The sequence below is a fragment of the Brachycentrus maculatus genome, unplaced genomic scaffold, assembly GCF_059751285.1.
Source record: "Brachycentrus maculatus isolate JH-2025_06_01 unplaced genomic scaffold, ASM5975128v1 h1tg000657l, whole genome shotgun sequence".
In the NCBI taxonomy this organism is placed as follows: domain Eukaryota; kingdom Metazoa; phylum Arthropoda; class Insecta; order Trichoptera; family Brachycentridae; genus Brachycentrus; species Brachycentrus maculatus.
Window position 1 is genome coordinate 45,178 of NW_028281392.1, and position 14,152 is coordinate 59,329.

The following is a 14,152-nucleotide window of genomic DNA, read 5'->3' on the forward strand; positions in this document are numbered from 1 at the left end:
CTCTTATTTTTTCATGAATCTTGATCGAAGGACCGGTTATTAACGTAATATTTCACGGTCCAATGTTTAAGAATGACCACAATGGTTTTTTTTTCAGACATACTCGTACATACAGACAGAACACATATTGATTCACAACATTTTGAGTGTGTCCAAATACTTGTTCACAAATCTGGTTTATCTCCAATTATAGGAGTTATTTATCATATTATTTTTTGACGTCTAAAATTTAAAAAAGCTTATTCATCTCACCAATAGATGTCACTAGTGAAAATTCTACTGATTCTTGTAAAATGTTTCAAAATTGGATTATTTAAATAGAACTTCCAAGAATTTGAGTAGTGTGGTTGTCAATCATGGGTAGAATTTGTGAATATTACACGTGTGTAAAATGATCCACTAAACCATCCTATGACGGTCGTAAGCCCCGCAAATGCCCAGACTTCCATATTTATCTTCGTCTTTGTTGAGATGTAAATAAATAACGTTGAGACGTTTCGGGTACATCCTGTAGATCGTTGTACATAATATGTGTACTGTATACATTCGGATCAAGGTGACTCTAAACCAGACCCCAAATTACTCTACACTGGGTGTTTATTTATTTATCTTATACACCCTATGCCGTCGGCTTCACAGAATTTACATACACACACGCCGGCGAACTGACTGTACATAAATATATAATACAAACACTGCCGGCACCTTTTTTAATTCATTAGAAAACAGCGTCGGTATGTCCTCTTTTCACGTGTATTTACACTTTACATTAGGGCCCCGTTCTGCGCTGTCAGCGCTGTTAGCACTCTTTGTCGACCAGAAACACACTAACTTGCTCCAATAAACTAATTTACCGCCGGTTTTACGAATGTGCGACCTGCTGCCTTCGGATGACCCCGGCTGATGTGATAATATCTTATATACATATATTAGTAATAAAAAGGTAAATTTTGGGATACTAAAAAAATGTTTTTGAATGTTTTTAGCAGATTGGCTTTGTTTTTGAACCTTTTTAATTATTGGTACTCTTTTTCCGACCGGTTTGAGATGTTTGTCATCTTCGAGGATAGATATGATCACATCCATCCCTGGTTTAAGATTTTTCTTATTTTTAAACTTATATTATTAGCAAAATTAATATTATTATTATATCTGATACTGGATTATTCACTCTACAGATCAGACGTAAATTTAAAAAGTTTCTCTTTATATGAGATATATGTTCAAAAGTCACGTTATATGTAGTTGACAATATAATAAAGTTCAAATGAACTTTGTTTTTAACCACTTTTTATCGGTACACTTTTTCCAACCTACCTATAACCTAACTATGAGTATTTCAATGTATTAGAATTAATACATAAACCCTGATGATGTCAAGGTTCTTGTCGAAACCGGTTGGAAAAAGTGTACCAATAAAAAGTGGTTTAAAACAAAGTTGTTTTATTTTATACAGTTTATAAAATGTGCCACAAAGTATCAGCAAAAAACATTCAAGAAAAAGACAATATACTAGTTTCCATTCTACTTAACGCGTCATTAAGCTCATTTTCAGTTTCGTTTTAATTTATTAGTTTTGTAGGTATATTCAGTAGATGGTTTGAAATATCCGTGCATATACTTACTTATTATTTTCTGACATCTTATCAAAGATGAAGAAGAATATGGAAGTCTGGGCATTTACGGGGCTGACGACCGTCATAGGCTGGTTTAAGTGATCACTTTACACACGTGTAACATTCACCAATTCTACCCACTATTGACAACCACTCTACTCAAATTCTCGGAAGTTCTATATATATGAACCAATTTAGAAACCTTGTTCTTGAATCACTAGAACTTCACTAGAGACATCTATTAGTGAGATGTAAAGAAGCTTTTTATTAAGCGGAAACTCTTATATTAGTATGTGAGGTCCGAATCCTGGATTATAATCACACACATGAGAAACGCCAGAAAATACAATTTTCATTTTTATTATTAAGCTTATAATTGACCAGATAATTTATTTACAACATTTTGAGTGTGTCCAAATACTTGTTCACAAAAGTTCTAAAGAAGTTCTTTAAGCTTCTTTATTTGGACACACTCAAAATGTTGTTTACTTACTTATGTTTCAACATTGTTGTTATAAGTTGAGGCACCTATATCTTCTTACTGGCTCCAAACCATCTTATCGTTTTTGTAGTAGGTTGAAGTCAGCTCTCCTCGTCCTCAAATTCCAATTGTAGGTCTTTGTTCTATGGATAGCGTCACCTAGGTCATACCTTCAAGTCATGTTAACTTTCTGTAGCATCTATGAATTTTTGGTCTCCCTCTATGTCTTCCTATTATTTTTTGACATCTCATCAAACATGACGAAGAATATGGAAGTCTGGGCATTTACGGGGCTGACGACCGTCATCGGCTGGTTTAAGTGATCACTTTACCAACATGTAACATTCACCAATTCTACCCATTATTGACAACCACACTACTCAAATTCTCGGAAGTTCTATATAGATATGTAAATGAACCAATTTAGAAACCTTATTCTTGAATCACTAGATCTTCACTAGAGACATCCATTGGTGAGATATAATATATATTCTTGTGTGGTTGTCATTAATGGGTAGAATTGGTGAATGTTACACGTGTGTAAAGTGATCACTTAAACCAGCCGATGACCGTCGTCAGCCCCGTAAATGCCCAGACTTCCATATTCTTCTTCATGTTTGATGAGATGTCAAAAAATAATATGAAAATAACTCCTGTAATTGGAGATAATCCAGATTTTGTGAACAAGTATTTGGACACACTCAAAATGTTGTATATGTCTTCCAATGAAGATCCATGTCAATTTCATGGTTCACAATATTTTCAGGTTCTCTACGTCTCTATGTACCCATACCATCTCAATTGCTATTCCTTTACCTTCCTACTGATGTCTGTTTCACCCAGGCTCCCACGAATGAATGCACTCTTTATTTTGTCTCTAAAGGACACTCTAGCTGACCGTCTAAGCATTTGCATTTCAGCAGTTTCTAGTTGCCTAGAGTAGGTGTTATACATCGTCCAGCATTCAGAACCAAAGAGGAGTGCGGGTAATTTTTTTTGGTTTGGTAGACTTTTCCCTTAAGCTTAGCTTGACATTTTTGGGTCACAAAGGACTTCTCTAATTATATGCAATACATCTACTGTACACCCTCCATCCTTATGTATTATATACCTTTAATATGGTATGTAAAATTCCAACATAGTAAGTATCATTTTACCTTAAATATATAATATAAAAATAATTATCGACGAAGCAGGTTTTGTACTAGCTTCTCGTTCTTTGATGTTTGTTAAAATTCAGGTTGTAAACAAGGCGTACAAAATAATGTTTTTAAAGAAATACGATACAGCTGTTCTCGCAAGACGCCCCACAAATAATGGTAAATTTTTAATTTCGAAAGCTCGCTTGACAAAAAGCTTTTTCAGACGATTTGCGGCTAAGCCCAGTAAGTGCCCTGGAAGATGGGTAAACGTTGAAAGAAAATTATAGAATGGGGAAGAAAATGAAAGAAAAACTGTTTATTTTTTTAAATTTTCATTTAATTTACCCATTTGCCAAAATAAAAAAAAAAACAATATTCTCCAACTGAAAAGAAAATCAAATTAGTTTTTGCCCTAAAAGGATTCCGTTTATAATAAACTAGATCATTTATTTCTTCTAGGACATCGATTTTAAAGACAAGTTAACGAGTCAACTACGCGATGTATATAATAATAACTTATTTTTTGATTAATCGATTCGGTAGTCACTTTTTTAATGTCTATCCATTTTTTTATTTAACTTTTTTGACATCTCAACATAGATGAAGAAGAATATGGAAGTCTGTGTATTTACAAGGTTAATGATCTATCTATATAGCTGTAACAGTTTACATTAAGACCTGAAGATGGAAGCATAGCTTCCGGAACTAGTCGTCAATAATAAAATAAACTCAATTGGAAAAACAACGAGCGTTTTTCTATATTCTCAATATTATTAATATTCAAACCATTTACTGTGTGGTTAGTCATTTTAACTTTTATATTTTCTTACAAAAATGCTAGTAATATTAGTATGTAACCACTCACCGAGATTTTTATGTTTACCGGTTTCGAGACGTATCCGTCTCGAAACTAAGTGCTAAGGAAACAAGTGTTCTCCTTTTACAATATTTTTATACATTTTACTTAGGTATATAAAAGCTCCCATTTTTTACGTTTTTTGTTCAAGTATTAATATCTAATGATATTTTCATCCCTAAAAAGGATTATTTTTCCACGTCAGTTTACGATAATTTGGACCTTCGTGTATATGAGCGATCCGGCTATTATAATATTGTTTGAACCACGTGTTGACCCTTTTGTGAAGATGTCCCATCATCAAAATGGCAAAGGGTTCTGTCCTCCCTTAGCGGACACCCTTAGCTTTACCCCACTCGGATTTAAACGTGCGTAAATAAATATTGTTAGTTCTCTTCAATACCACCCTAACTAAAAGTTGAAGAGTGCTGGAGAAATTCACTATATTCCCAGTTTTTTCGCCTCTCTTGTCATGCGTCAACCTGGATACAGCAGCTTTATTTATTTTTTGAATATTTTTCGCAGATACTTTGTGGCACATTTTATAAACTTTGTAAAATAAAACAACTTTGTTTCAACCACTTTTTATTGGTACACCTTTTCCAACTGGTTTCTACAAGAACCTTGTCATCATCAGGGTTTATGTACTAATTCTAAAACATCGAAATACTCAAAGTTATGGTATAGATAATTACGCTTCCCTTACGATACCAAAAACTTCCACGCACTCCGTACACCATATGAAAACATGATTCAATGATTAAAGAAAACACTTGTTTTTTACCACTTGAGTTTTATTATTGACTACATGTTTCAGAAGTTAAACTTCCATCATTCAGGTCTGTATAATAACTAAAATATAAAATATAAAATCGTTCTATAAATAAGGAGAGGGGAAAGTAAAGGGAAAGGGTTAGTCATTTCACTCTCATAAATTAAAATTATTACACCTTGATCCATATAAAGGCCAAATTATGAATTATCTTGAAAATTTAGAAATCCAAAAAAACCTAAATTCTAATAATAATTTATTAAATAATATATTGTTTCAAAATTCTTCACCGTTGCTTTCCATTTTTCCTTTGTTTTCAAAATCCGCCCCTTGACTAACCCTTTCCCTTTGCTTTCCCCTCTCCTTATTTATAGAACAATTTTATATTATATATTTTAGTCACTATACAGACCTTAATGATGGAAGTTTAACTTCTGAAACATGTAGTCAATAATAAAACTCAAGTGGTAAAAAACAAGTGCTTTCTTTAATCATTGTAACATGTCTTACCACAAAGTTAATGCCGAAACAATAAATAAAAAACATAATTCAAAATTTTTATTTTAAAAACGGGAAAAAAAACTCCTTAATGTTGCTTTTATTGAGCATAAATAATAAGGAACGATAAGGAAAAAGGGAGTTTAGGGAAGGAGGTAGAGGGACAAACTAAGGAATGAGGTTCGATGGACAGTAAGGATTCTAATGATAGATAGTAATCTAAAAATATAAATAAAAAATTACGTTCTTCTTGTCTTCGCACATTTACCTCATAAATTTGTTTTACCGTTCTTTCCTCACTCATACGTTCCACATGTCCAAACCATCTCAGCACACCTTTCTTAATTTCATCGGTAATACTTAACCCGGCCTTGCATTATTTTCTTACATCACCATTCGAATATCTATCGTGCATCGTTTTGCCGCACATTCGTCTGAGAGATCGCATTTGACTGCACTTAGTCTTATTTTATCCTTATTTTACCAACTCCATGCTTCACTTTCATATTTTCGGGCTGGAACCAGGAATCGTTGTGTACTGCCAGTTTAGCTTTCGCTGATGAGATTTATATGCTATAACCATTTTCAGTACACCATTCTCTCTGTTTCCAGCATCCACTCGTCTTTTTATATCTTTATATCTATTTAAATCTTTATCTATATCTCCATCCCTAGAAAACATACTTCCATAATATACGAAATCATCTACCTGTTCCAAATTTTCCCCATTTACTAATATTTTACACCCAGATCTGCTATCAAAAGTCTGCGTAATCGCTGGGCATGCATGACTAGATGGGAAGGGAGTGAGGATTGTATGACAGGACAGAAGAGCGTGGCGTTTCATCTTCTCTGCCTACCCCTGCGGGAAAACGGCGTGACGGAGTAATAATAGTAGTAGTAGTAGATCTTTATTGATCATATTTTAAAAAAATATATATAACAAAAAAATAAGGCTAGTTTTATATAGAGGTACATTTCTTTATATTGCTGTAAAAAAGGGTGATTCGGTGTGGAAAATTGTTTCGTTTTTTGGAAGGAATGTGTCACTTGTCGACCTCTGACCTCCTGCCTAGAGAACCGGAAATTCTTCCGAAAATTCTGCTATGTTCCGATAACAAAGTCATCTTCCCAAACGAGATATTTCGGGTCGAGAATTCTGTAAAAAAATTCGGAAACAATGCGGTCTTCAAAAATGCTAAAATCGCGTTTTTGTAGGCTTGCTCCATTTTTTTAAAGTATACTGGTAAACCTCGATGATCACGCACGTGTAACAATTTAGATATATCCTGAGCTTCTTTATATCAAAATATGTCCTGTGAGGTAGCATTAATAACGTTTTTGCTTTCGAATTGTTCCAGGCCTTCCTGGAGATGGCGGAAGAGGCATCCGCTGTGGCCATGGTGGGCTACTTCAGCGGCTGCATGGCGCAGCTACGAGGCAGGGCTGTGTATGTGCAGTTCTCCAACCATCGAGAGCTGAAGACCGACCAAACGCATAGCAATGCGGTGAGTACTCGTCCATCTTGCTCTATACTTTAAAAGTGAAACTTTTTAGGGACAGTAAGCCAAATTGGCCTAGACCAGTTGAAAAGGTGAAACGCTTCCTCTTTTGCAAATTCAACCAACAGTCTTCTCTTTTTAAATCCAATTTGACAGTTGACAGTTGATTTGTAGTCAGTACGTTTTGCCATTTCACTATGACTGAATGACCATTTTGCGCGTCGTAGGTTCGGTGAATGGGCTGAAAATGATATTCAGCTTAATCCTCTTTTTCATTGCAAAATTTTGTTCACCGATGAGGCACTTTTTTGGTTTACTGGCTTTGTCAATAAGCAGATTTACCGAATTTGGAGTGGGGAAACCCCAGAAGCCTTTGTCGAGACGCCCTAACATCCATTAATAGTCACTGTTTGGTATGCTTTATGAGCAAGTGGAATCATTGGCCCATATTGTTTTGAAGACGATGCTGGCCAGCATGTTACGGTCAATGCAGAGCGCTACAGAACCATCATTACTGACTTTTTCGTATCTCGGTTGAATGGCATTGCCGTGACAGAGCCGTGGTTTCAACAAGATGGCGCCACATGCCACACGGCAAGTGCCACCATCAATTTATTGCGGGAAATTTGAATTTGAATACCTTAAAAAAAACTTACATTATACTGTACAACTTTACAAGTTTAAATATGAATTTATTACGTAACAAATTCCAGTATTCGAATTGTTGAAATAAGATTTGGAATAAATACCAATGATTATGAATGGTGCGTCAATGATATCATTGAACCATTAATGAAGTCATATTGGCCTTCACTAAGGTGAAGAATTGTTGTGAAAAGAACTACAAAATTTAATGGTGATTTTAATATCAACCTCAATTTAGACGAAGCTTAAACATTGATATGATGAAAAATACTAGTTAAAATTGAACACTGAGAAAGGTCAGTCAACAACTTGATCAGGCGCTATCATCGACGCAATATTCTCCTGTTTGTATCATACTTCAAGCGTCATAAGCCCACAATTTCTTTCTTATAGTAAAAATCAATAGAAACTGATGTATAAACAATTAATTCATTTGATTATGAATGATTTTTTTCAATCAAATGAATTATTCAACATAACCATTATCTAATCCTGAAATAATAAAATTGTCAAAAAATGCAAATAGAGTAATGCATAAAATCAACTGTTTCTAGAACCTAAAAAGTTTCACTTATAACACGTGGCACATCGCTCACTCTTTTCAACAACGTCATATATCAAAAATCGTCAATTTCCATTTGTACATATTTTCGGAATGCCCAGAAAGTGTACGATATCCCAGCGAAAGTGGCATATTTTTAACTTAATATTTACCCGCTACAGGGTAGAAAGTGCTGTTTTTGCATTTTGAAGAAAAGGTATTGCTTAATTTTTTTAATATACTAAATATTTTTCAAATGGAGAAAGAACATTCAGGTTTTACCCAAAAAAATCCATTGCACAGTAAAAAAATCAATAAGTGGCTCGATATTTATTTTTAATACATTTTACATTATTTTTAAACTATAAAAACGATCTCCTGAAAAATCTAGTTTTTCGATATATGGCGTTGTTGAAAAGAGTGATCGATATGTATTTTTTGTAAGTCGTAAACATCCCTGCTCTGTCCCCAACGTCTTCCACACCCTCCCTGAAGAAAAAATATTAATACGACATCAATCGGCTTGATCAAACAAATCGCCCACATGTTTAACCATAATGCATGAATATTAAATAAGGTCTTTGTTTATTTAAAAATCGCTACACAACAACAAACGTTAGTGAGCTACATTTTAATGGCATCTTGACATATGTAGATGAAGAAGAATGTATTTTTAGTGTGTCTAAATAATTATTCACAAATCTGGATTTTTCCCACTTATTTTAACATTTTTGACATCTCAACATATATGAAGAAGAATATGGAAGTATGGGTATTTACTAGTTTTATGACCTGTCTTAAGCTGGTTAGGTAATCACTTTACACACTAAGACTCGTCATTTTGTAACTCCACATATATATTTTTTTCTTGAAAAGATAAATATTTGTGTTTTTATTATTTAAACAAATATTTCAATTTCATACTATTTCTGTGAGCCTAAGCGGCTCATTATTAGAAATAGGTATCAAATTGTGGTAGAGTGGGTTCGAACCGAGAAACTCTTAACTTATGAGTCCGCAACACTAACCACAGGACCACAACCCGACACTATTTATCATCTCATGTACGAGTAGGTTCATTACAGCCATCTATGTTGAATTAAGATAACTTTTATATAAAAGAGACTCTTATTAGATATATTTTGTGTTTTCGGACTTCAAATGAAAGAGATAAAAAAATCATAGTTTTTACTTAATGATCAATTTTTATGGGATATATTTTTAAATTATGTCTAAAAGAAGAAAAAACATGTCATTTTAGTGTAAAATTCATCAAAGTCCAAGTCTCTAGAATCAAATAATCCGAGGTGAATTATACGCAGAAAAATAATCTGATTAGAACTTTACATATTACTCACTTTAGACGTATAACTTGGTCATGTAGCTTTCCAAAATTATTTATGTAAGTAAACTTATTATAAAACTTTAATCCGCAATTTAAAAAAAAATTGAGCTTCCAAATATTTTTTAGAAAATATGTTTATGTACATCAAGATGGTAATATAACACTCAAATAAATCTTTTGACTTAACCATATATATTTTTTAATTAAATAATTAAAAAAAAAAAATTTAGATAAATTTTGACATTTCAATAAGGTCAAAGTTAAATTATTTAGAATAATCTGGTCAAATTAAATGCTGCTTAAAAATTGAAAATCATGTTTTCAGGCGTTTTCCAGTATTTACATTAATTTATTCGGTTAGTCACTTTGTGGTAAAATCTATCGATTTTCAATTTACGTTTTACTTAGTTTTTTTCTCGTTTTAAGATACTTACCAGAGATAAAATTACGAAATTGTTACATTCAACATTAACTATGGTCAATGAAATCAACATTTAGGGATATTCACATTTTTTACCGGTTTCAAATCATATTTCATATATGGTAGTTTACAAAATACATATCGCTCGTTCCTTTCAAGAACGTCATAAATCAAAAAACTTGATTTTTCAGGAGAACGTTTTTAAAGTTTAAAAATAAAATACAATGTCTTAAAAATAAATATCATGCAACTTATTAAACTTTTTACTGTACAACAGATCTTTTTAATTTATTATTAGATTAAAACCAATATTTTTAGCTTTTCCACTTTTTTTTATTTGACCGGCGACCGGGTTTCGTCGTTACCGACATCATCAGACTGGTCTTTTTAGGTAAACCCTGAAGGTTTTTTCTCCATTTAAAAAATATAATTAAATTTTTTTTTTAAATTAAACAAAACCTTTTCTTCAAAATGCAAAAACAACACTTTCTGCCCTGTAGCGGGTAAATATTTAGTTAAAAATATGCCGCTTTTGCTGAGATAATGTACATTTTCTGGGCATTCCGAATATATGCACAACTGAAAATTGATGAATTTTGATTTATGACGTTCTTGAAAGGAGCGAGCGATATCAGTTTTAGAACCGTAAGTAAAGGTTAAGAATCCAATCAACCCCTTCCCGCCCAATCAGTGCGTCATATCGTTGTTGTACTGTATTGTACATCACATCATATCTTTCAACTTTTACCTTTGTCTGAGAAAGAAGAAAATGGGAAATGTAATACACTTTTGTCTAAACTCACCCCAGCACTCGATGTGTCTTTAAACCATATTTTTCGATTGTCACATCATAATATTGAATTCTTCTCCAATTTAAGAAAGAGGCTTGCATCTACAGCGTGTAGAGAAAACAGATACTCCACAGTTCTTGTATTTGTCACAGCTGAAACAAAGCCTAGCGTTTGAAGCATAATATTGTGTTGGTAAAACAACTATTTAAATTTAAGTTTTACTTGGTAAATACCATGATTTTTTTTAAATTCAACACTCTAATATACCACTTGATTAATTTAATTTATATATACGACTAGTATTTATTGATTTGGCGTTTAATTTATAGAACTCCATTTTAATTTATGTATTAATTTTAAATCAAACACAGATTTTTTGAGTCTACTAAGTTGTATTTTATTAACAAAAACATATAAAAAAATATAAAGTGACAATTGTTTCGCCTTGTTAGGGCATTATCAAACGAATAATGTTAATAAAATGTTAATAAAATACAACTTAGTAGACTCAAAAAATCTGTGTTTGATTTAAAATTAATACATAAATATATATATACGACTAGTTTCGAAAACATACAAATGTGTTTGTCTTCTGGTAAAAATTAAAACTAACGAACAAAAAATATTTTTGTAATAATTTTAAATCAAACACAGATTTTTAGACTGTACTAAGTTGCAACATTTTGAGTGTGTCCAAATACTTGTTCACGAAATCTGGATTATCTCCAAATACAGGAGTCACTTTCATATTATTTTTTAACGTCTCATCAAAGATGAAGAAGAATAAGGAAGTCTGGGCATTTACGGGGCTGACGACCGTCATAGGCTGGTTTAAGTGATCACTTTACACACGTGTAACATTCACCAATTCTACCCATTATTGACAACCACACTACTCAAATTCTTGGAAGTTCTATATATATGAACCAATTTAGAAACCTTGTTCTTGAATCACTAGAACTTCACTAGAGACATCTATTATGAGATGTTTCATCGTTCAAACGAACCTTCGTTCGAGAATACCCTAACAAGGCGAAACAATTGTGACAATATAATTTTTTTATGTGTTTTTGTTAATAAAATATAACTTAGTAGACTCAAAAAAATCGTGGTTGATTTAAAATTAATACATAAATCAAAATGGAGTTCTACAAATTAAACGCCAAATCAATAAATAACAAAAAATACATTTTAAGACTCTTTCTACAAAAAAATGCGTAAAAAAATTACTCCTAATTGGACAAAATCCATATTTGTGAACAAGTATTTGGATACACACTTAAAATATTGTTAAATAAATAAATCAAAAATAAGAAACAGCTTCTACCCCCTCTTCATCCTTCAACGTCCCAAGGACACAATTCAAAAAATTAGACATGGTTTCACATACGGTGTTTGAAAAATAAATCTTTTAAAATTTATTATTAATTGATGCATTCCGCGTCATTTACGGTGTTTAAAAAAAGTTATTTGGAGTACATTGAAACACATGTCAAAATAGATTTTTAAGATAATGTGGTATTTACCAGGTAAAACTTAAAATGAAAAAGCTAATTTTCCTTTAATTTTGCTTTTCCAAAAAGAACAAATATCCATTTGACGATGACCTTCTCGGCTGTCCAAACTCAAAACACAGTAAGGGACATGTTTTTTGTAATACGATTTTTTGCATTTTTGGACTAAGTAGATTCTACTTAGTCCAAAAATGTATTACAAAAAAAAGTCCCTTACTGTGTTTTAAGTTTGGACAGCCGCCCTGTATAGTATTTTCAATAACGCTCGTTATCATATGCACGGTTTCATACCTACATCATGCTAAATATTGTATCAGATTTCTTGTAAAATTTACGCTCGACGTTAAAACTGCCATAAAAATGTTTTTCGCTGAATATTTAACCTACCCCTGCGAAATCTTTTCCACTTTTAATATCGCACTTCCCCTTTGAAAAGCAGTCAGTATTTTGCTAACGGTCGTAAACAATATCGTGCCTTTTACCTTAAACAACCGGCACGCATTTAATATTTAACTTCATCGTTATACTTTATTTAAACCTTTTTTAATATTTCCTTTTCCCCAACCCTGACTCTGATGAAAAAAAATATTAGATACCAACATGTTCTTTACATAGGTAAATGCTTTTGTTTTCATTTCTTAAGTAAAATAAATAATTAATCGAGTTCCCTGTGGCAAAATAAAGGATGAAAGTAGACTGAATGCGATCTCTCAGAAGAATGTGCGGCAAAACCGTGTATGCTAGATGTTCCAATGGTTAAATAATGAATAAATGCAAAGCTGAGATAAGCATTATCGATCAAAGTAAGAAAGGTGTGTTGGTAAGGTTTGGACGTGTGAAACGGATGAGCGAGGACAGAACGTTAAAACAGATATGTGAGGCGAATGTAGTTGGAAATAGAAACAGAGAAATATTGAGGAAAACTTGGCATGATCAAGTATTTCAAATACCCTAAAGTGGTCATGTCAGGAGTCGAAATTATCAGCGGGTATGTATGAGGGGATTCGTGAATGTAGAAGAGGCAAAGATTGTTTGCACTGATAGATTGGTGTAGCGTTCTATTTTCTCTGCTTACTCCTGCGAAAAGCGACGTATCGGTTAGTAAGACTGTTTTTTGTAATCTCATTTTTTCTAAATCCCTTCCTGTAATAAAATTATCAAAATAAGCTTTAAAATCAAATTGTTTATTTTATTTTATTTTATACCCACTTATAAGCTAGTAATATGTAGGATTTCCCCCCAATATAATTAATATGATCACACGTTTCATAAAATTCCATTCAAATCTCAGAGAACTAAATATGTAATTGTATTTTTTATAAGTTTTGTACTGACATTTCTTGGTGGAACAGCATTTTGTATACTAAAATAACAACTTTGTAATTTTTCCACATTAATTTTATTTGACCAGCAACCGGGTTTTGTCGTAACCGACACCAGTTCACGACATCAGTTACGACGAAACCCGGTTGCTGGTCAAATAAAATTCATGTCAAAAAAATTACATAGTTGTTATTTTATTATTTGTGTAAATTTATTTCTATTTTTTTGTTGGAATTTTCATATCAATTTGTCAACATTATATTGAAAATATCTATTTTTTGTTGATCATTTCTCCTACCCTTATAATTATTTCCAACCCCTAAAAAAAATTTGGTATTACAAATAATTTTGATTTGTGAAGACTACAATCTGGTTTGAATATTATAATAATTTACGTTTTTTTATATTCGAGTAATATTAGTTCTAAGGGAGGATCAATAAACTAAATTACATAGGACTTGGCAGTAATAAATCGGTTGTGGGAAATTAGGGCTGATCGGACACGTGTTTCAAATTCAACCATAATTGAAATACATCACCATTAAATCTTTTTCAAATACTCATTTTGATTATAATGATCCTAATTATACACCCTGTGTATTCTAACATAAAAATATATATATTTAAAAAATAAAAAATATGTCGGAAATAATTTCTCTTCATTAATTGTTCAACGATATGAGGACCCCATATCTCCTATTAACA

The 14,152-nt window shown here is 32.3% G+C and overlaps 1 protein-coding gene across 3 annotated transcripts in view; it reads left to right on the top strand.

Moving 5' to 3' along the window:
• Positions 1-14,152, top strand: part of LOC148300760 (polypyrimidine tract-binding protein 3-like) — a 105,649-nt gene that overhangs the window by 26,759 nt on the left and 64,738 nt on the right. For all 3 annotated transcript variants that reach the window (XM_088274318.1, XM_088274316.1, XM_088274317.1), the window contains exon 3: positions 6,727-6,873. In XM_088274318.1, the coding sequence (XP_088130444.1) occupies positions 6,727-6,873 (147 nt within the window). The remainder of the gene's footprint in view (positions 1-6,726; positions 6,874-14,152) is intronic.